The following is a 24862-nucleotide window of genomic DNA, read 5'->3' as shown; positions in this document are numbered from 1 at the left end:
AACCAGTGGGGGAAATATATACCTATAATGATGCATCGCACATCAGCGGAAGGCTTTAAACCAGCTTGCACAAGCATTTCCTTCCTTCAATGCCAGAATACTTTAACAATCAGTAGAACACACATGTCACAACAATTTTTCTTCTGCACAAGTACAGTTTAGGTAAATTCATTCATACCGTCATGAATAAAGTAAACATACAGATTCCTCTTCCAGAGGTTTTATGGTTTTGGTTTTGTTTTTTTCCTCCAAAGTTAATTTTTTCAATTATTTGAATGACAGATACTCTGTTGGTAAGTCTGTTGTGACTAAGTTTGCAGAGGGAGACTGAAATAAAAGAGGACACAGTATCCTTAAGAAAACACTTTGTATAAAACTTGATGCTCTTTTAAAAGTTGAAGTAAAGGTAAGCAGTTGCAATGTAAGTTCTCATAGTATGTACTGCAACATGCATTTCTAGCTGAATACGTTCACTATTAACAGAATTTTTTTGACACAGTAGAAACTACATACTAAGAATGAAAATGCCACTTATAATTAAGCATAAAATTATTCTCACCCAGTATTAGTAATAACATTCCCAAAATCCTTTCAAGTGATTTTTATATTTTATTGTAATCAGATAACTGCATGTTTTACAGCATAGTCACACATTGTATTTTGCTAGTCACAAACACATTGCCTTACATAATGATCTGCATCATTTCTGCTCTATACTACAAAGCCTATGACTGAATACAAAAAAGTTTTACAAAAGAAACCGTTTTAAAGACTACAATAACAATAAAACCGTTTCCAGATAACAGCTAAAATTATAAAGGCATATCACTGTATATTTTTACTGGAATTTCTTAACAGTAAGGAATGAAATAAGTTTTAGTATCTGCGACGCTTGTTAGGTCCTTCAAAGTTGCCCCCTGGGTTTCCTCTACCAAAGCCACCAGGTCCACCACTCACGGCACCTACACCACTCATTGGCGGCTGAGGAGTTTCAGAGCCCGTTCTACTAACCAGAGGTGAACCCATCTGTGATGGACCTCCTTGAGGGAATCTCTCATTATGCTAATACAAGTCCATTTGGAACATGCCAAATGTAAGTTACAACAAAACCCACAAGTGATGTTGTCAGGAAGTTCAGCAGATAGTCCAGCAGAATCAGGATCACACATAGAGGGAAGAAAGGAGCAATTCAATTAGTTATTATCAAAAAGGAGCTGGAAATTAAAGACTGCTAATGCTACCCTCCAACTTTGTAAAGTAAATGAAAAATTAGAAATTTAAGTATGCAAACCAACTCTGATGCTGAATGTAACTTCATCCTTTCAAGCACATCTGAACAATACATATTCTCTACGTAACAGAAGAGCGAACAGCGCTTTCAGACCTGAGTCCTCTTCAGCCTAACATACCAACTACAATGCTTCTCTGTTAAAGGAGTTAGACACAGAAACATTGTCAAACTAGAAAAAAAAGTTGAGCTTTTGTATTTCTAGAGACTGCAGGTTTAGTCTTTTAACAGCGAAATAACCTGAAGACTTAAATTTCTACAAATCTGTAGATTAAATGCATTTCAGTCCATACCACCTGAAGTCAGCCTTTTGTACGGCACTTCAGGGATCTTTAAATAGACTTGTAAAACCCAGTTCAAATAAACTAGTATAACTAGTGATACAATGCATAGTTGGACTATGCTTAAGTTTAAAAGTGAAATTTAACTGGAAATATCAATAGAAGATGAAAATCCAGTTAACGTTACACATGTTCCTTAGTTCCATACTCAACATTAAGGTGTATGTGCTTAAATAGTCTTGACTATTAGCAATTCAGACTCAAAACAGAAAACATGCATCTGAGCACTTAATAGTTCAGCATTTGTGTGTCTAAAAACAGAACCCTACACGATGAAATTTAAAACATTACCTCAACATAAGTTAAACCATTAAAAGCATGGATGTATGGTACAAGCAGATCTTTAAATAACTCATCCTTCAGCTGCTGAGGACAGTAACACTTTCAGAAGAAATTCCTTCTGAGCAGAGCGCTGCATAACTGCCCAGGTATTCAGAGTTGAAAGGGAACATTAAAGACTGTCACGCTATTTATATGCCTGAATCAGAACAGTTCTTCCAGAAGCCTAACTCCAGGAATAGCAGTAGAGCTCAAGAGTTCCAGTAGTCACCTAATTCATAACTATATATGCATATATTTTTATTTAAAAGCAGTATTATATCTATATAAATGAAGTTATATAGAATTTAGATCATGGTTATATATACGTGTATGATTTTTTAAAAGTTCACATTGTATAAGAAAAACAGTTTTTCAACAGCTGTATTAAGATCTACTACTGCCCTCAAAGAACCTTAAAATCTGCAGCACTGGTAAGAAATATTTTTTTTAAAAATGTCTTAAATGCTTACAGCTTGCTAGTGATGGATATGAACTTTAAAAAATAGCTCATCACATACTCCTGTTAAATTTTACCATTTAACTTTTGGACAAAAACAACTTTTTCCAATAAAAGTCTTCTATCCAGTTAAAGAGAAATCTGCTGTAGTAAACTACTACAATAAACTATGAGGAAAAAAAGCTATTTTTAAAACATTATGTTCACAAATATTTCAAAATATGGCAGTAAACAACAAAAACACAGTTTACTCCAATTTTCCCTAGATGATTTATAAAAACATCCAATTTAAAAAAGATGAAAATTACCTTTCTGGTCTGTAAATTGTATTCTCCATTTCTCTTAACAGAAATGGAAACTAACTCTCACAGTGTTTTAGTAGACAGCCCTCAAAGAATCTTTGAAGTGTCTTTCTAGCAGCAACAAAAACACAAGAAGGGCATGCCTTTCTGTAGGGGCCTGCCCCCAAATTAAAAATCTTGAAACTACAAAATGAAAAAAAAACAGCAATTAATTTGTCCCCTTCAGTGGTGTACAGAAGAAAATGCAAGTTAAATTTTTGTTTGTTTTTAAAAAGCACATTTGGAAGTGTCAGTAGATTCCCTTCCCTACACTTCCATAACTGGAATGGCTTTTTGTAGAAAAACAATTTGAGATAGTTATCATGACTTAAGACAGCACCGGTTTTTTCCTCACACCTCTTTTCAGTGTCTATACAATCACAAGAGAATGTTCCAGAGGTGGCCAGTCAGTAACAGAGTAGTTTCAAGCAAACACCCCCATCCTTGTGAGAAGTTACACAAAAGATAAAATGAATCGGTCACTATGATGTGAAATGAGGTCGTCATCTTTCACTGGTGAAGACCAAACTTATTATGTATTTAGCACTTAATCAAAATCTCATTTTCCTTTAAGGAACAAAGGATTTTGTCAAAATACTCTATAAAATAGCTCAGTCATTGACTGATACTGTTGAGAAGGCATAGATAAAATTTACAGCTACAAGTGCTTCAGTGTTCCAATAAAACTATAATGGAATCACTGCTTATACCTCATACTCCTTTATATCACACCACTGCTAGAACACCTCGAGTATCTACTTATGAAAGAATACTTGAACATATATAAATATGAGATTTAAAATGCTATAGTTGTTTCTCTACAGAAGACATTACAGCTAGCAAAAATGACTGGCTGTAAGAACAGAGCAAAAATGGCCAGTGCTTTAACTGGAGCCCAATAGCATATCCTCTCTTGATAAAAAAAAAATCCAGATGTACACCCTACATTCCTAGTACCCTTGGCAGCTGGGCAATACTATTTGCCTGTGTTGACATGACAGTTATAACTAGCAGCTGTTGGCATACTTGTTTTTTAAGTGATTACCGTCAATCTGTTTTTTCAACACCATTAGAAAAGAAATACAGTAACACCGAAGTCACTTTAAAAAAAATCAAGTAGTTTACACAAAGATATCTTCACACTATGCATAGCTTCCAACATTTAACTTTTCATCTGATTATGAGAAATCAAGCTAATACATATGATTTAGTTTCATTAAACAAAAAAAATAGCAAACGTCGAAGTTTACAGATTACTCTGGTATGTTGTTTTCTCTTAATTTCTCAAAAGTGATTTCCTTTTATCAGCAAATTTTTCAAGACAGGTCATATGTGAAAAGTCTTATCACAAATAATATATGATCTAACCCCAATTCTAAAAGTCTTGTTACAGATCAAAGAAGTCACCTTTCTCCTGATGGAAGTGGGATTTTCACAATGGTCTTCTAAGACCAAATAAAGGTTTTCTTTCTGTGTTGTTCATGAACAAGTCTTATCAATTACTTTTAACAGACTCAAAACCATTTAGCATGCTCTTATTCAGTGTGAAAATATCTTTGGTAACAAATATGTGCCATGAGACATGACATCTATTCAAAGGAATTAAATTTGTGATACGTTACCACTGTTCCATTATCTGGCATCATTGGTGTTCCCATATTTGCAGCTCCTTCTGGTCCCATGGAAGGACCAGGACCCATTGCAGGGCCAGGTAAAGTTCCTCTGTTGTTCATATTCATACCCATCATTGGAGGAGGGCCTTGGTTACCAGCAGGTGCTGGGCTAAACGCATCTATGCAAAACAATCTATACTTAAGAGCTGTCCTATCTGAATTTTACAAGAATAAAAAAACAATTTACAATATTTAAAAAGCCAAATGTACAAGACTTCCAATACTTGAAATATAAAATATATATATTCTTTGAGACTGTACATTTACCTCAATCATCTGCTTTTAAACAGATTAATTAATCCCTGTTATCACGTTGCATAATCTGCCTTCTACAGTTGAGAAACCTGAACTTTGCAGCTAAATATAGCTGTACTGTTTCTGTGCAGGAATTTAACTGTTCATATAGCATATATATACACTACACACCACAAATTAGAAAAATGAGAAAAAATCTCAAGTGATTTTGCAGTAATTAATAGCTATAAGGCAACTCAGCCCTTTCAGGATTTTAACATTAAATATACAAGAACTGTTCTACCAGTATTAATGTTACATGTCGATGCTAGACTAATACACTGCAATACCATATAAAAGTGATACCAATGGTGGCACTCAACTTTACAATGAATTATTTGTAACATGATATAAAGAAATCTTGCATTTAAATGTATTTTATTATAGTAAAAGTACCAGAAACATAAAGGAAGTTTTGTTGGAAATTAAGTCACAGATAAAATTCCTTAAAAATTCTGATTCACTGGAGGAGGGAGCAGAAAAGCTTAAAAAGCCTCTTTTGCTCTTCTGGAGAGGTCATTTGGCCACAACATTGAGCTAGAAACCACCACTGCCAGCACCCAGTAACACACTCAAGTGAACTGCATTCAAAAACATTTTTTCATGCTGTAAGAAAAAGTCTGATTATATAAATCATTTATGCCTACTATTATGAGATGTCATAATCTTTAAGACTGGTGGCGATGCACTCTTTTGTCCCCACAATGGTTACGCACACTATTCAACCAAAAGTGCGCATCTGAAATTTGACAATAGAAGAAAACATGCCTTTGGAATCTAGCATATGTTTCAAGTCATGATAATGCATACCAAAAAAAAATAATCAAGAAATCAGACATGTTTACCAGACTAAAAAACTTGTCATTTTATTTCAAAAATCAGCCTCTCACCTCTGTTCATAACTTCTTCAGTAATGTATATACATGTCCACCATCGTAAGTTGGTCACTGAGCACAAACACAGTACCATGATTATCTGTACGTATGCAAAACTGCATCTGTATTACCAGCACTGAGCACCCATCGCAGCAGTCAGTGAGATCACTACATCAAGATACTGCTGCTAAAATTATAAACTTAGACTCAATCATACACATTATATCAACTGTAAATTGCTTAGCAAAAACACTCCATGCAACACAGTAGCACGTAGAAAGTGCTGCACAAGTTTATTAGAAGCAATAGAGAAAAGTATTTTAAAAAGCAGTACTTGCCTGAGCTTAGTCCTAAATACATGAAGACCTCTCCCTACAACATGGAGCTAAAATACAGGCACGTTCAACTCAGATTCTTGCCTACCCACAAATGTGAACAGTTCATTTAGCAAGTAAAAGGTTGTGCTGTAATACAAGACAAAATTATAGCTGAATAGCCAATAAAACTATTTTTCAGTGTCAACCATTCAAGGACCTAACATGGAAGGATTTAAATTGCTAGAATAAGGAGAAACGTCTATATTCAAAGTCTAGAAGTGCCCTATATGACTGTCATGATGGCAGTACTCAGTGCTGGTAGTGAAAAATGACTAAAACCAGTCAATGCTCAATTACCTATTATGGCTTACCAGCCTGCTAATTAAACTTAGCCAGCCAGCCACACATATAGGTAATGTTCACTTAGCCTTCAACTGCAACAGTGTTTTTACCCTCTATACCATACAAATGTATCCATACTTCTTCCAGAGTGACATCTAGTATACTATAGCATTATAACAGTAAGCGTCACTCTACTATTAAGCCAGTTTCAGGCTGTAAGTTCTGTCAGAAGGAAGGGAGGGAGTGTAAATATAGGGAGAGAGCAGGGTCCTGCACAGGTTCAGTGAGAGGCTGTTACAGCACGTTATAGCACCTCACTGCCTATTTTTTTCAGTGGGACACTGATGTTAGCAGTTTATTCACTGGACCAGGCATAGCAACAGACAGAAAACAGTCAATCAAGTTCGTGCCACAACACAAGGACTAAAACCCACCTTTCTGCAATCTGAAGGGCTGAACACTCTGTAAATGTCTAAAATGGACATGCCAAGGTATGGCACAGCTGGCAATAAGTCACAGTCAACAGCCCTCAGCAATGCAGAAATGGCTCCCAAAAAGCCATTTTTTCCCGGTTAGAGAAAGATTTTTTATTATTCGTTTTGAGTTTGGGTGGTTGGGGTCTTTTTTGGTGATAGGGTTGTTAATGGCCTGGAAAAAGAAAAATCTCTACAGGGAGTTAACCTAAAATCCAGCTACTGTAGAACTAGACATTTTACCTATTCAGTATGGGTATTTTTCCCTTTTTAAAATAGCTGTTAGTTGTTACAATAATTTCTTTTGAAACTACATATTTATTTCTAAATGTATTTCTATCAAGTTTAAAATCTAAAGTCATAGCAAAAAGCCTACAAAGCAAAACAATGATGGATATCATAGTTAAGCATTAAAACTTCCTTCTCGTGGGAGGTGTCCCTGCCCATGGCAGGGGGAGATGGAATGAGATGATCTATAAGGTCCCTTCCAACCCCAACCTTTCTGTGATTCTATGAAAACCTGACAAGAAAAGTAAGGGGCTGGGAACTGACTGCTATAAATACATATTTTACTATAAATACATATTTTAAATCTGTATAATAAAAGCATACCCTACGAATCTGGAAAACTGGTGTTAGTTTCCACAGTATCAATAATTACAAAGCCTCCTAATTAACTGAAATTTTCAAGTAGAGTGCGCTGAAACAATATGTAAAAAAAAATGTAAAAATGCAGCTATAAAATAAATGCAATTTATGCTTCAGATTACTATTTCTAGATAACTTGATCTTTACAATGACTTCTGTTAGAATTATTTTAGCCTCTTCATTTTCTGCAAATGAAAAAGCCTATTTCCATTTTGTGGTTATAAATGTTTCTCAGTCACTGAATGCGAGTGGTGAATAACATATTTGAAATGGGGACTGAGCAAGTACTTCAGTCTATAAATTCATGTTACTCAAAGTCAAGCCATAGCATTCACTAAGCTGTATATACACTTTCAAATTTAAAATACAAAAAATACTAATTTATTTTCTTATTAATGAACACCAGGGAGCTCCTAAAGATATATATTGATAGTTAATAATTTTTTAAAGAAATATTCTTAATTTTAGTCTTGTTTAAAAGCAGATATTCTGATTAAGTAATATTCCAAATTGTTTCAGTCTGCAGATACAGAACAAAGACTAACGATGAAGAAAGTACTTTTTTAGACTTCACAGTAGCAGTTTTTAGCAGTGACAATACTCTAAACCATGAAAATGAACTGAGAATATTTGCAAATAGAGACTTGCAGTAAGTGAACAGGACACCAACCACATTATTTGCTAAACTTTTATGAAGTACGTCAACAGGAACCGACCTATTTTAAGTTCTAAATCATTTCACTGCTTACACTTACAGTCGCAACTTTTCTGATCACGTAGTCCCTCCAAAAGAACGCTGAGCACTTTCACAACTGAAAATTACTGTACTGCATCATATAATTTCTAGAGCATCAACTTTCCCTGCCTGTTTTCTCTTAAGATCATTTTCTTTCTCCTACTGATTTTCAAAACAGATACTTAGAGAAAAAACAACTATTTAGAAGAAAAATGTATTTTTCCTATTTCCTAATACCATTTACTCGATTTTACCAATAGTTGTCACCAATGAATAGTGCTTGAGTAACATGTACAGTCCCAAAGAAAAACAAATTTTACATTACAGAAGCCTTTTCCTTCAGATCCCTACCTCCCATGTTTATTGCTCCACGAGGACCCATATCACCCATTCTCATTTCCTGTTCTCTCTGAAAGTAAACATAGTTTTCATGATCAACCTATCATTCTTAGAACTTAAAACATTCCCATATATTCCATGAAAATAAAAAATCTCAAGTTTCTAAAGTTCCCATTAATTACAAAAGTGTGCAAGGAATAAAGTTAAATATACTCCCCTACTTTTATAAATGTCAAATGTAGAAGTTCAATATTACAATGCAGTACATTTTTTTGCATAATGCTAAAGGTTAAATATCACGAGTTTCACTTATCAGATACAATCTAAAGTTTCATAAAAGTTACGTAATCAACTGCAAATCAATCCATCTTTACTCAATGTTCTTCAATAATCAGCAGTATATTTAAACTGTAAATAAAGAGATCCTACTACACTGTTGTCTAGAAGCTGTTGTTTAGTAATACAGTCAAATTTGTCTTTATGACTCAAAAATGATGGCGTTGACTGCAAACCAAGCTCTGATGTGTTATGGTATATAAATTCAATCTGCCAATTCAACTTTGTTCAAATAGTTTTGACTTAACTCAGTTGCGGTACATTTTTTGCTGTCTCAGTACAGACACTGACCATGTTTTTGAAACTAGCATAAAAACTTATAGCATATCATGCATTTAAACTGAATAGACAAATAACATGTGAAATTGATCCAGATTTAATCAACGCTCAGTTATCCAACAGCAAAAAAATTCTGGCATTACTGTCATGAACCATGCCCTGCTATGAAACAATATGCAAAAGTTACCACTTAAGGGAAAACAAAGTACACCCAGCACAGACAATTCCAAGGAAGTTTGGTATTACTGTTTATATCAGAAGGATGAAATAGAAATTTCACAGCTCATGAAAAACAATGATGCACCCAAAAAACGTTGTAATGAATTTTCTGTAAGAATGTTGAAGTATATTCCATCATCGAGTGAATATACATGCATGTTAAGAATAAGCATATAAAAAAATTTACCTGATTCTGAAAATTATTCCACTTACAATTTACAAGTTCAGACATTTTAAAAACAGTTCCATTATCCCAACTTGATTTTTGCACTGAATATTAATCATATCAAAATGCATTTATAGGTTTAGTTTTTTTAAAAAAAACAATTTCACAAAACTTGTTTTAGTTGAATCATGTTTTGGGATGCCAAAAATTGAAGGTCCTCTACGACTGAACATTTAAAGCAGCAGTCTCCAACATTTGAAAGCACAGGGTCAATAGCTTTGCAAAAATATGCTGGTATAGGAAATTGTCATAAGATGTATGACAAAAGGACCTCGGGTCAGTGACTTCATCTCTGGGAACTCATATTAACCTAGGAAATGTACTTAAGAAGATTAGACAGTTTTGGAAGGATTATGCTTTAGTGTCGAGATTAAAATGAAGAAATATAAGGCCTTGTTACTAAAAGACATGAGCTGAATTCAAGGTCCAGCTACAAAAGGCAGTTGTCGAACACTTTAATCAGGACTTCTTCTGACACTAGAGCCTATGTTAGATTTCATTTATAAAAGAATATGCAATGACTTTGTCAGATCCTTCACTCCAATGTCAACCGACATTAACTGAAATCATCTGATTTTACTTGATCTTACTAGGATCAGTCATACAGCCAGTTGCAGAATCAGCATACAACCTTGTTGATATTAGTCTGCTACTACACCTCAGCCCTGACATAAACTGGCAAAAGAAAAAGTGGTATTTTATCCCTATGTCAATCCCTCAACCAGCATAGCAGAAAGACACCATGGCTACCAGCTTATATCAGTTGGATTGTGCATGCACATATGCACGGCCATATGCATGTGTGAAAACAGATTTCAGACAAAACACAAAAAGCTGAGAAATACTGTTTAGCTACAAGTAAATGCACTGGATTTTGAATTATTGCACATAACCTAATTTGGGAGGCTTCCAATCCTTGCAACACAAAGTCAGGACTGATGCCACTACAAGTTGTTGTGTTTTTTTTTTTTTTTCCCCTAATGTGAAATGTGCCATACAAGGCAGGGCCAAGTACAAAGCCACTTAGGGGATTTTTTATTTTTTTTTTTTAAGTACAGAGCTAGAAAACTGTACTACTTGCTAAAATTTAACTAGTTTTCTTTGCAAAAGATAAAAGCACTGGCAAGTTATAACACATACTAAACTTCCTCCACACAATAAACCAGTTTTGTCTTAGCTTGAAATTCTGAAGGTCTTCAGTCACCAGTAAAATTATAAAAAAAGCAAGAAGTGTGGAACTGACACCCATATTTTGTTGTTAGTGTGACCTCTGTTAACAAAACCCACAAAGTTATTACTTGCCATTTGTAGCTTTAACTTTGGTGTTGAATTAAAACCATATAAAAATATTTCAGTGGTAGACTACAGACGAACATGTTCCTGTGAGCATGCCTTATCTCTGCTACCTGTCAACGTGCCTACAATAAGTATTATTTCTGTTGTTTTATGTTCACAATTCACAGCATTTTTGTACATTTTCAGCATGGGGAAATTTTTACGTAGTTATCACAGAATTAGCACATTTAAGATAAATCTCCTATTAGAGAAAATACACTAACTGACAGAAAGCATCAAGAATGTGATTAAATGCTTGACATAATAACGGTAAAAATATGTACCTAGGTAATTTACCAAAGCTTTTATTTGAAGGAATCCCCGTAACAGAAATACAGTGCTATCCCACACCAACTGTGACCTAACAGTTTTTTTAACATGTGAGTATGAATGAGTGCAGGTAAGCCTGGTCAGCTGCTCTCTGGTATTTACCTAAACTACCAGAGAAAGAAATGCCAACAGGTGGTTTTGACAGATTAGCCAAACCACTACTGGCTGATATTGTTGAACATTACAATGAGAACAGAGTTTTAGAACAGAGTTTTCTTCACAGGGCTTCTTTTCCTCCCCACATAACTACTCGTCTTGTTTAGTAGCAGCCTGCTTCAGCCCCTCCCCTGAAGCCAACCCCCCAACCACCCATTACAGGGAGTTAAAATTGAGCAGCAAGACAAAGGAGAGTTAATTTTTTACTAGCGAAATCCATAGGGAAGCAGTTAACCTCTGAAGTCAGCAGGTACCTGGGAAAATAACTTAAACTGGAAGAGAACAAGAAAAATGGGTGACATACAATTACGAGGGAGACAGTTCTACAACAGATGTGTAGTGAAGTATAGCAATCTTTAGGAAGAGCCTTTAAAACAATGAATAATACCCTATTTTCAAATTACAATTCTTTATAGTATCCTTCATAAACCCTTTTAATAATTCTTCACCTTTTCTTTAACTCAAAGAAAAGTTTTCCAAGCCTGTTGCATGATTCTCATATTTCACAACTCACTAATGCAAACAAACCTCAAAAGGGTCCCATTCACCTGAGTAATTGGCTTTTAGTAAAAATGATGGCAACTAGAGCACCATACTTTCCAATTACTTCAGATGCAAGCATTAAAATTTGTATTTCCTTGTTTCCAACTCCTGTTAACATTAACTAGACCCACATAAAAATACTGAATACCTTTTTCAAATTACATATACATTGTGCATTTAATATAGTATAAAATTTCTTTTTTCTAGGTATTATAAACAAGATTTTCTTGAGCACTTAATGTTTATCATGTGCAATGTTCTTGCACCCCAATAACCACTCACAGCAGTAGTCAGAAGCATATAGAAAATTGCCAAGATGATTCTTCATTTTTTAAGAGATATTAGTATAATCTTAAATAGACTCTATGAGAACACAAAACTAACAGTTTTGAAAAGACACCTATGATGAGATACAGGAGAATGTACCAGATATAATTCCTTTCCCACACTGAAAATAAAACCACAATTAGTTATAAGTTTAATTAATATATATATATATATATATATTTTTTTTTTTTTTAACTGAAACCATTACTTCTGTTTTTCTGGAAACACAACTTTCAATTGTGCCAGACCAAAGAAATTACTATTTTTTTTCTCAAAAGGAAGCAATATTCATGTTAACAAACTGTCAAAAATGTATGTCTGTATGGTTGAATATTACAGAATAGCAAAAAGCAAGGTATCAACATAAATATTAAGAAGTGGCCAAACACTTCCAAATTCAGGTAGAAATAGGCACTCACCTTTCAGCTAGGGGCTAAGGAATGGTAACCAAAATAACAGTAAGGCACAGCATCTAAACAATGCCTTATCAAAGAGCACTTACCACATCAACTTAGGTTTGCATATTAAAATCAGTAACCTAATACACAGTTATCCAAGTTCTGTGTGCACAGCAAAATATCATTTACACTAATGTTGCCATCTATTTTCACTGAAGTGGAAACTGAATTCAGCTCCCTAACAAACTTTGTATTTGACAAACCAGGTAAGACATTTCTGTACCTCAGTATAAATAATTTTCTTCTATAATATAAATTCATATAAATATGAATATAATAAAATCTTCTATAAATAACGTTCTTCTATTTTCTTCTTTCATTAAATTCTTCCTAGTTTAAGAAAAATTTTTATTTCCAAAAATTATTTCCAAAGGCTTCACCAGGAAGCCTAAGTAATTTTGGCATAATCTTCCTTAACCCTTACACAAAATCGTAATTTATGCAAAAACATATTTTAAACACAAATTATTTAAGCGATTGACAGCACTGGATAGGCACTCAAAAATAAGAGCATGTGGAACACTTTTTGACTATACACTATTCACTCATTCCTAAAAATATTTTGTCATTTCAAGCCAGTGATTCCATTGTTCAGCTCACTGGAAGTTATGTTGCCAATAAGGAGTTAAAGTAAGAAAAGCCTCCTCCCCCACCCACCCCTGATCACCTTTCCCTCTCAGGTTTATCCATCATTTAAGACCTACACAAGATTCTGGAATTTACAGTATCACAAAATATTGCACTTTATTCTATCACATGAAAAATAACAATCTTATTTCAAAATGCAAGACTTTCGTGCGTTCCTGAGCAATGCAGCCTAAATCCAGAGCTAGTCTTTCCTCTAAGACGGGAGCTGTACTGGGTGATTGCATGGATCTCCTCCAGCCTGAACAACTCAGTATTTCTATGAACAGCACCCACCCAGGAAATAGAAAATAAAAAATGAGCTCCCTTACATTACACAGATTTATACATGTAAATACATTAAACTAGATAACAAGAAAAGTAAATGTAGCTGCAAAGCATACTGTATACATGAAATTATGTCAAAAACACAAAAACAGCCATATTTTTAAATACAGAATCTAATGAAAAGAATTTTCATCAGGTTTAACAGTTGTCAACAGGACTTGGTCTTTGTGAAAAACAAAGCAACAGTGCTAGAGGAGGTAGTTAAAGCCAATTTCCTCCTTGGCAATTCAAGTCATAAATAGAATTAATGGAGATGACACATTAAGTTAAACTATTAAAGAACGTGTACTGGAAGAATCAGTAAAAACAGTAATACGCACTGCATGAAATAAATGCAAACATATGTATTCCAGTAAAGGCTACAAGTTGGAAAAACATTCCTAATGATATCAAAAATGAGTATTTGGCTGTTGAGCAAAAAGTTACAATTACCCTTATGGAAAAAAGATTTATGGTTAGTTCGGTGCATTTCTTAAGTACTTCCATTATTTCAGTAATATTGAGAAGTGCTATTAAAATAGGGGAATTTCTTTCAGAACTAATGAATGGCAAAAGGATAGGAATAAGTCATTTAAACCAGCATTTTTACGATCTGATCAATTCTCTACTAAGTATTCATGTAGGAAAAAAACTCCATGCTCTACATCTTTGCTCTCTGTTTTTTCTTTTGGGAACAAACGAGAGATTTTCAACTTGTGTGTGACTTTCCCTCGCTTCCCTTCTACGTCTCTCACAGAACACTCAGCATCTGAGGGCATCTCTCAGCATTTATATCCCACAGAAACAACAAAAGCACTTAAAGCAAGCTAAAAATATTTGCTGCTTTTTGAGATGAAGCTTTTCTTTAAAAAGGCATTCAAATGTTTTATTTCAAACTTTTTAAATTACTTCCTAGTTAAATGACAGATGTAATGAATGCTCTTGAGTTTATATTACTAAACGTGCAGAACGCCTAACAGCATGATATGAAAATTGCCAGTTTTAACATACCTTGTAACATATACTAGAACATTTTATACAGGATTAAAGTGGATAGGACAGTACTTTATCATGGAACTTCATTAACTACGTAACATACACATTAGCACTGGCTGATAAACTGAAGACAGAAATGGGGGGAAGTTTGCAAGCACACATGCCTCTATGGTTCAGATTCAGAAAAAAATGTTTTAAAATAGAAAGTTACACATTCTGGTAAATCCACCTTAAATTTTAACATCTTTTTCTGATTTTTACAAGAAGAGGATGAAAGACAGTTTAAGGTCTTCCTTTGTCTAGGTAACAAGACCTTCCTTTGTTAGCTCCTACTCTCCAAAGCATGCAGTTTGTTTATTTTGGGCAGGACTTATGTGTTAAGTAACTTTGATCCTCCCAGTTTGCTTTGTTTTTTAAGCCACCCCCCTACAGCTGGGCTCAAAGCTAAATCTGAAGTCTACTTCCTTCCATCATCAATCTTTATGTGATATTTAAGTCAGGTCTACACTGGAAGACGGTTTAATGGCACTAATGTTACCTACATTATGCCATTTAGGGGACAAATTACCCACTTAATAATCCCCTGAAATAAACCACTATTTAATACAGAGGACACAGCCACTAGCTAATCTAAAAGAGCTAAGTCCACAAACCAGCTGAAAAGTCCCTCAAATTTGTAAGCACCAAGAAGACTGCAAAAAAAAAATAGTAATATGTTTTACTAAACACTATAATGTAAATCTCACTGTACATGTTAACACTCAAAGACTGTCACCTATAGTAGCTTCAAAGTTATTAATGCAATCTGAGGAGTGTTGAAAATATTCAAGAATGCACAGTCATTACATTCTATCAGATCTCAGATATTGCTGCAAAGAATTTTAAGACTAGTTTCAACATGACATATCTTTTTCCTCAGCCAAGGAAAATTGTTTTTCATACTTTCCAAATATACCTGCTGTTTATAAGATGCAGCACTAAATACGTTCCTTTATTTATAATGCAGAAGAGACAATACTTTATCTACTAAATTTTACTTACATTTCAGTGTCCCTTTCTCTCATTTGATTCTTTTTAAATCCAAAATTTTCTAGTTAATTCCACCTCTAAGAGAGCAAACCTGTGATAGCTTACAGAACATGAGTATATACTTATACAATCAAAAGTAAAATCCAAATAAATATATTATAAAACAAATATATATTTACATGAAAAACATGGATAAAAACACCACCATAAAAAGAGGAAAGATTTTTTTCCCGCCCCCCAACACCAAGAACTCCCCCAACACTCCTGCTATTCATCAACCTCCATATGGCACACTGGGTTTGTTCCAGACTGGAAAAGTTTTTCAGTTACTACTTCACAATTAGAAAAAGGAAAACTCAGAAAACTTGTACATAAATACTGATGCAAGAAGGCAACCTAAGAGCTGAAGTTGTTTCAGAAAAGTCAACTGAAAATGGATAACATCTTAGACTGAAACATGTCTGCAGTAAAGAGTCACTGTCAATGAATTATTACATGAATTACTGTCAGAAAGTGATTTTTTTCAAGATTTAATTTTGGGGGAGAAAGTTAAAAACCAGATTAGGAAAAAGAGACAAAAATACTTTCAATTGTTACACAAAAAGAGAAATTTTCTCACTTCTATGTCACGAGAAGCAGAAAATAACCACTGCCCTGAACTACGTGGAATAAGGCAAATGAAGCAGAAAAGAAAAATGAACTTCAAAGTAGAAAAACTGAATAGTTGTTTTTTCATCTCAGAGCAAGAAAAAGAATACTTAGCTTCTGATCCAGAAAAGGCAGGTTTTTTTTTCTAAGAGTTTATCATAAAGACAGCTGATAATTCAGTCACTGATTTGGATGCTGAGATATTCACTCATCTCTGATATTAAAAAACTGGTCATCACTATTACAGAAGTTGTCTACATTCCTATAGTGCTTTTTTTTTTTTAAACGTCTTTATCTAGTGATCTTACACACTAAACTTGAGAACTGCAATCTTTTACCAAAAAAAGTTTCAATAATTTGAATAAAAGCACCAATAAATATATGTTCATTCAAAAGCTTGCGTTTTTTTTCCCTCGGGATATTTTATCATATAAGATATTGCAACTTTGTTTTACACAGAACTCATTCTTTCAGAATGCTTCATTACAGGCCAAACTTTCAAGTGATAAACTGAACTTGTTACCAAAACCAGGAAATAGTCCAAAACTAGCAAAGATGTACAACAGGACATATTCTGATTCTACAATTTTGTTCCAAATTGAGATGTCTTATCTACTTGTCTTGTAGTTACTTGCTGCTTCTCTGCATTTTAATACTGTATTTAAAACATTGCATTGATATATCATTATTTCCCAAATCCGCCCACACCCACTTCCATTTGTTATACATTAAAATAGCATCTAAACAGCATGACAAAATAAAAAGACAAGTTAACTGTAGTTCCTCATTTTCTCACAACCTGTGGAAAGTGTTATTCAGCAACTAAAAAAATGTATACAGATGGCAAAATCTGGCACCAAACAAATTGAATATAAACAAGAATAGCTAGGAAGAAAATCTAAAGAGTTTAATTACATGCTCTAATCAATCACCATCACCTTATCTATTCAGTTAGAGGAAAGCTTACCAAGCCCCTTCACTGTCTATGGCTATACAGATGAAGCGCTGAAGGCATAACTGCAGAGAGAATTTTTTTTTAGATCTGTAAACTATTTGAGAACAAGCAGGAATAGAAGTATTCTGCCCTTGATCTAACAACTAACACTCACAAGGAAGGTAAAATTCTGCTTCTCCATATTTAAAGGTAAAATTCAGAAATACTTTCATAAAACACAGGTGCTAAGAGAAGGTAACTGCTTCAACAGGTTTAGAAATCCTTCCACACCCCATGAAAAAAGGAAGACATCTATATATTACTCCTGATGGTAACTTCCTCATTACAATATTGTCGATTAATTTGGTTTCATGGGAGCTAAGGGCCACTTTAGTTCCACTGAACTTATATCATAAAACAGTTCCTTTTTCTATTATATTCATTTTTTGAATAGCAATGAAATGAAAACATTAAATACATTTCAACAGCTCAACAATTTTTATTACTTTTTTTAAAGGCACTTAACTATTTACTTACCTTCTGAAAGCAATATCCACCAGTACCTCCCAGTTTACGATCATTACACGTAATCACTTCACATTCACAATATTAACGGTCCCAGAGCCATATTAGAGAATTCTATGGTGCAGCTTGTCTTTGAGTTACTCTATTTTTTAGCTAAAGAAATTGCATGTGAGTAGATAAATATCAAAACAGACTATGGTACATCCATGGAAACATGAAAGACCCCTCCCTTACTTTTACAGAACCAGTTGCATTTAAGAAGTACTCCACAATTCACCCTGGCAAGTGTGGAGTTGAAGGGCTGTCTAACCAGTAACAAAGTCTGGGCTAACTGTACCATCACGCAAAAATCCACAAACATTTAACCAAAAGTTGGGTGTTCTAAACCAATGCTATATTTTACTTTTCCCATGTATCAAGTTTTCCTTGCACATGAAACAAAACTAGCCAAATTATCAGAATGAACACTGGAGTGTCCCAAAATGGCAATTCTTCCTAATTTCAAGATGAATTATGAGATGAAGCCAAAGCTTGCTTAGAAGAAAAATTAACCTGCCAAGAATATACTTATATCATGAAGTATGTGTTTATGTAAAAACAACTATTTTTTTTAATTTGAATGTGAAATACAACATTGGAAAATCACCTTAAAATATTTTAAAAGCAGTACTAGTTATAGCCACAGATTTTTCTATCATTCTTTTCTGGACTTATGTATTAATGTGTTTTTCCTCACCAAGTGATATTATATTCACTAACTAAACTGTGATTAAATCAAACTCCAATTGCAGATGCTATCTGGTAACTGATCTGAGTTACCAGGTGACTAGAATATGCAAATATTTGCAAAACAGAAGTAGAAAGGCACGGTTTTACACCATGACAAAAGTGTATTCTCATCACTAGAAAAAGATCCTGTAGGACAAACTTCTAATAAACATATGCACATCTTTTATATGTATTATCAATGTTCCTTACATTCAGGATAGTTAAATATTGAAGATTTTATCACCAAAGTTCTGGCCAGTTCACATATACAGCACTTAAGGCATATTAAACATGAACAAAAAAGCATCAATGAAACTTCCTGGCATGAAACCAGGCTCCATATCCCTCCAGAGCTTCCCAGTGAGCTTTTTTTTTTTTTTTTAAATAACCCGGAAGCCATTTACTGTGAAACTAGAGGAAGATGAGGTAGTCTAATCATCTGAATAAAGAAAGTTCTGATTGAAGAAATCCATATACATGGTACCTGGCAATTCTAGTATTTTAATCAAAAGTTTAAGAAACTGTTCACTTGAACAAATCAAAATGGATTATGAAAAATATTGCTTTCTAGTTCCATATACAGTAACTCTTGAGCTATGGAGTCTGCTTTCATCAAAAGTTTTTATATGTACTACAGACCTACAGCTCAAAATCATGTAAGAAACAATAGGAATCCCATCATAATGGGGACGAACAAAAATGGCTGGTTCTTGCCTAAGGAACATACAAGTTCTCAAATTGATGTTTAATAATTCAGCACATAGGTGTGTTCATCATAGAAGAGACACAAGCTAACTTGTCACAAGCGTAGCCATCAACAGCACTGCCTTCAGCACCACTAGAAAAGCCAGCGTGCTTCTTGTCACGTACAAAACACAGCTAATACAAATGCTCTTTCATCTTACACAACACTAAAGCTAAGTTAGAGAGTCGTTCATTACCTGCTGCAGGAAACTGTGTTTGGGAAAAATTATTTAAGATTTATCATTTAAAGAAAATTTAATTGTCACCCTTTTAAAACCATGAAAAGTTAGTTTCCATTAACCAAGATGGTAACTGTCAGTTGAAGATGTGCTTGTCTCATGTTTTCCAAAAAACACTACTACTAAAAAAACACTAACTCATCTAACATTATTACAACAGATCTCTGGAAAATTAAAGTGAAACTTTAAGAAAAACTTGATAGAAGACAGAAATACTACTTACATTCCATATTCCTCATTGAAGATTTAGTAATCCAAAACGAGCATTAGGCAGTAAGGTAAACCTACTCAATGCCTATACTATAGAAATGAGACTTGTCATGGATTCATGAGAGAAATGTTACATGTTTTAAAACAAAAAAAAATGGCATTTAGCCTGATATCAAAAGACAGGTAACCTCACCAAGGTGAGCACTTTTCTAGGTCTCAGTTTACTGCATTACCATTGTTACAGTCTTCCGCTCTGCCAGTTACTGAACCAAAACATTAGAGGCTAAGCAGGTCAGAGGCTTTCTGCTCACACCAAGAAAGAAAAAAGCTACTCAGAAGGCACTGCATTTAAGAGAGAAAAATCAGCTCTTATATATGATCTCTCCTCACACTCAGCAAACAGATGCATTAATAGGTTTCCCTCACATCAAAATACGCTATTTCTACAGACTCCTCACTCCTTGGGTGTTTCGTTTTTCCTTTAATATAGACCCTTTGCATAAAGACAAACTTTTCTAAGCACAGGAACTTATTTTGGTTGCAAGTCCCAATGCCACAAAGTAGAATCTCAGGATTCACACAGGTGGATGAGTCCAAAATAGGTACTGAGTAGACAATTGAAAACGATAGTTAATCTCTTCTTAGTCTGTATAAATACATGTACAAGCTCCGAGTTAAACTTAAATCCAGTAGCTGAGGAAAAGAAAATGAAAATGATTAAGGCAAATATTAATTGTAGTTGCTTCAAAATATGTACATTTATCAACAAAACAATTATGTTAATGCATGACTTTTTAAAAAAAAATATATTTACCAAAGCCTCATTCTTATTTGTCAGAAAAACTGAAGAACAATTCAGTATTTGGGGAACTTTGTCGGGTAGTTTTTTTTAAACTTGTGAGCAGTGACAATTTTCAGAAACTACATTAAATACATGGACTGTAGTGTTACTAAATTTGCTTTTGAAAAGATCTTTCATGTTCATCTGTAAAATCCATGACTAAGTAAGACTAAGTAAAACTAAGTAAAACTAAGTAAACAAATGGAGTATTCTACAAACAAGCACGTGAGATGCAACTGGAGTCCTTCCATTAATGAATCATAAAAAAAAAGCATCTGCTCTAAGGCCTCAAGAAAAATTAAGACTGATGACAATTTTGCTGTTGTATAAGAAATATCTTCAGAAAAATGTCTTAAGTTTCTTGATCCGTCAGTCTTACTGAAAGAAAATTTATAAACAAAAACAATCTATAAACCAGAAAAAAGTCCATATCAATTACTGCAGAAGAGAACAAAACTGGGAATGCTTACAAGGAATAGTACCCCAACACCTGAATTCGCACTGGAGATTTATGTACATTTGACAGCACATTAAAGAGCAAAAATTAAGAATGGTCACTTGTTTTGTTTGCAAGTTCACTTGAAGTAATCATTAGTATGTTCTAAAGCAATTTGTGCAGCATGGTAAGCTGACTGCAACCGAGTAAAAGATCAAAACTTCAGTTTTTTACTTTAACACAGGGAAAGGTTACCACATTACCCAAAATACTCATAGTTCACACATACTGAAATATAAAGTTACAAATGAAATGGAACACTGCAATGACTTTTTGCTCCATTGCTGAAAAACTACCTTAGTGGTATCCTTCATACAAATCAATCTAGAAAGTCAAATTATGAACAATCCTAAAACAGTCATAAAATAAATGTCAGTTAAAATCAAAAAATAATTTATTCCACAAATAGCTTTGGTATATGTACATAAACACATAGTATACTACATTAAGATGACTGAAGTTCATGACTGATGACTGATTTTTATGCGATGCCTTTTCATACTAAAAGCAGATAGTACAGTTAAATAGTTTTCATACCAATATTGTAATTAAAGGCTGAAAATATTTATTTTTTTCCAGACTCTGTGTGAATTGTAATTCCTACCTAAGGCAACAAAATATGTATCTAAAACACTGAGGGCCAGAAGAAATGCAAAACTGAATTATCTATCTATGGATACATATCATTGCAAATCTGGAAAAATAAAAAAAATAATAATATTACTGCCAAAACCGAGACCACCCACTAAAACACATACTGTATTTTTATAAACTGCTTGCTGAATGGCCTATGCTGCTTTGTGCACAGGAAGAAACTTGATCACTGAAGTAAAATCACTGCCAAGAAAGCAGGAGTAATTTGTCAGCTTTTTTTCTTAGTTCTAAGGATTTGCCTTTCTCCAAGATATTTTTACCTTACGATATTTTTAAGGTGTCAAATGAGCTGCTTACTTTTTCCACAAGTATGAATGCTGGATTGCAAAAGAAGCAATTCAGCTCTACCAAACAAACTTTATAAAAGAGATTTTTAATAATGCATCTTAATTTTGTAGCAGTTTGTTGTGAATAAGATTATAGTCATATAACCTGAAAACATTTCACGACCCTCAGTTTCATGAAGTACACTAGGCTGTCAAGATAAAATAAATTTATTAGTAGGGAACAGATCAAATTTGAAAAGATGTGTGGAAACTTTTATTAGTGAATTTATTACTGGAAATCTGCCTTAGTTTTTGTTTTGAACAAAGAAAATTCTGCATACAGTGCGAATTCAGACTTCTTATATAACTGGGACTTTGGAGCATAATGGAATCAGAAGATGGAAAAAAACGCAGTTCAATTCACTAAGGAGTCCTGAAGAGCAAAAACTTATTGCTGTATTACGGAAGACTAAGGAAATCTAATTGATACTTTTCTCCTCTCAAAAATGTCTACTACTTGTATGAAGCATCCCTAAGATATACCACTGTAGGCTCAAAATAGTTGAAAAATAAAAAAGGGGAAGCTTCATTTATAAACTCCTGCGAAGGAGGACAAAATTCTTAGACTAAATACGTCAAATGCATCAAACTACATCAATCAAGTTTCTTGCACGGCTGAAGCTACGAACTTGAATGGTGTTTTAAGATGTGTGTTTTTTATCCCTATGCTCTCCACAACCTTGCAGCTTTTGTTTCAAGTCCACTATAATCTCTGCTGTTGAAGCAACCTGCGCTGCTTTAGCACCTGCCACTTTATGCTCGTACTTGCAACATACCTGAGCAGTGAAGCTTCTAAGAAAATAAAAGGAAAGCAAACCAATCTTCTGGAGTTAATTTTCAAAAACTAGATGATTAAAAAATGAATTATGCATATATAAAGTCTTACACAAAAGAGCAGTAAGCTTTTAGAAGTTAAAACTGATGACCCTGCAATAAACAGTTCCTTACCTACACGAGTTACACTTGAAAAGGGGGGAAGTTTCCTTGTGGGGGCGGGAGCAAAGAGGAAAGCAGAAAAAAATCTCAACATTTTCTTTAAACCATCAGTAGGAAGAGCTGTAAGCTGTCAGGCAGTATTCTAACTACTGTTTCATCACATAAAATACCCACCTTTACAATATTTTGCAGCTTTACCAGGGAAATAGATATGAGCTCCATAAAAACTCTAAGACTATAACTTCTACATATTTTGGTCTCTTTTGTAAAGACTTGAAAACTATTCTAATACACTAAAACAAATCGTTCTCTTTTCACTCTAAGTCAGTGACATCAATTAAAAATAACTCCTGGTACTGGAATTATTTAGTGAAAACGCTCTGTTTCAGAATAAACAACAATATCTCCATAAGCCATTCACGATTTGCTAACCACTGCACAGTTTTAGTAATATATTAACAGCATTTACAAGTACTGTGTTTTAATTTAAAATATATTTCTGCTGCTGAAAAATAAAATATTGTTTCCAATCACTATCAGCAAGCTCTTCTTTTAGCAAGAAACACATATGCAAAATAAAATTTGACAAAATAGTATAGGAAAAGTTTCCTGATTAAGCTATCACAGAATTCAAATGGATATAGAGAGAGCTTTAGCAGCAGATTTCAACTAACAAAACTTTAGAAAGCAGGGTGGAAAACCCTAAACAATATGGAAGAGTTTTTAAGTAACTTATCTACTAGTGATCACACAACTAGCTTGATAAATTGCCTGGGCATCACTAGGCTGCTCACTATACAGTAATAGTGTATTTTTTAATATACAACATCACGATAAAGAATGCTTTAGCAACAGAAAACACTCTTGAAGAAAACTTTTCTTTTTAATCAACTGTAACTAAACCAAATAACTGGCTTAGTTGACCACAAGACATTTTTCAGAAGGGGTAATACTGAAAATAAAAGTTTAACAAGTTAGAAAAAAGATACAGAAGAAACTTTAAACAGGAAAGCCTAATAGAGCAGCCTTATATGACAAGTTCCAATTCTGGTTGCCATTGCACTTACCATTTGTCCTCCTTTCATACTGAACAGTAAAAAGGGATAGGATATAAGTGAAGGAAGCTTACTTTTCAAAGCTTTTAAGAGACAAAAACAAGCATTAGAAAATTATCATTTTCTTTCTAAATACATGGTTGGCAGAAGATTCTAATATGTTATGTAAGTTATGCCAAAAGAGTTTGAGACCCAATGCAGTAAAAACCATCCCACCAGTATCATAAAATGCAGTCCTAAGAAAGAAGCAATTTTTAAACTCTTAAAACAGAGAATAACCTTTTCACCGTATGCACAATGGTAATATGGAACTAGGAGAAACTACCAGATGAAGTCTGTTTACAGTTAATAAAGTAAGAATACATCAAAAACCTCAGCTGTATTAGGAATTCTACTAAATAAAAAAAAAGTATCATTGTGCAATCTCCAGAAATGGTTTAAAATTCTTATCTGCTCCAAAATGCAAAGGCTTTTTCAAACTCCCATTCACACATTACAACTGAAGTAAGGTTGTCTAAAGACATGTTAGAATGAATGCTTGTAGAATGATAGGCCATCCTTGTTAGAAATAATTGTTAAACTAAAAATATATCACTTCCAATTTTAACTCCTCCTCTTAAGGTTTAAAGGAGGCTACAAGTAAAACAGAATACAAGACCAGAATACTAAAATTCCTCAAAACTAGAGAAAACATTGTTTAAATTATTGTATATGCCACCTCAAGTTTGCATGACATTAGAAATGAAACAGCTAACTATATTCTCTTTTATACTACTTGTACCACTTTTAGTAGGCTTGTCACTGCACAACTACATCTATATACTCTTGCAGTGTATTAATTCCAGATGAAGAATTT

At 33.9% G+C, this 24862-nt stretch overlaps 1 protein-coding gene across 1 annotated transcript in view; it reads right to left on the bottom strand.

Moving 5' to 3' along the window:
* Nucleotides 1-596: 596 nt before the first annotated feature.
* Nucleotides 597-24862, bottom strand: part of PSPC1 (paraspeckle component 1) — a 40921-nt gene continuing 16655 nt past the window's right edge. Inside the window, 3 exon segments of the mRNA XM_035542773.2 lie at nucleotides 597-1062; nucleotides 4371-4540; nucleotides 8458-8515. Coding sequence (XP_035398666.1) covers nucleotides 877-1062; nucleotides 4371-4540; nucleotides 8458-8515 — 414 coding nt within the window. The 3' untranslated portion in view covers nucleotides 597-876.

The sequence above is a fragment of the Cygnus atratus genome, chromosome 1 (assembly GCF_013377495.2).
Source record: "Cygnus atratus isolate AKBS03 ecotype Queensland, Australia chromosome 1, CAtr_DNAZoo_HiC_assembly, whole genome shotgun sequence".
NCBI classification, from domain to species: domain Eukaryota; kingdom Metazoa; phylum Chordata; class Aves; order Anseriformes; family Anatidae; genus Cygnus; species Cygnus atratus.
Note: the sequence above shows the minus strand (reverse complement) of the source record. Positions and strands in the feature narration are given on the sequence as shown.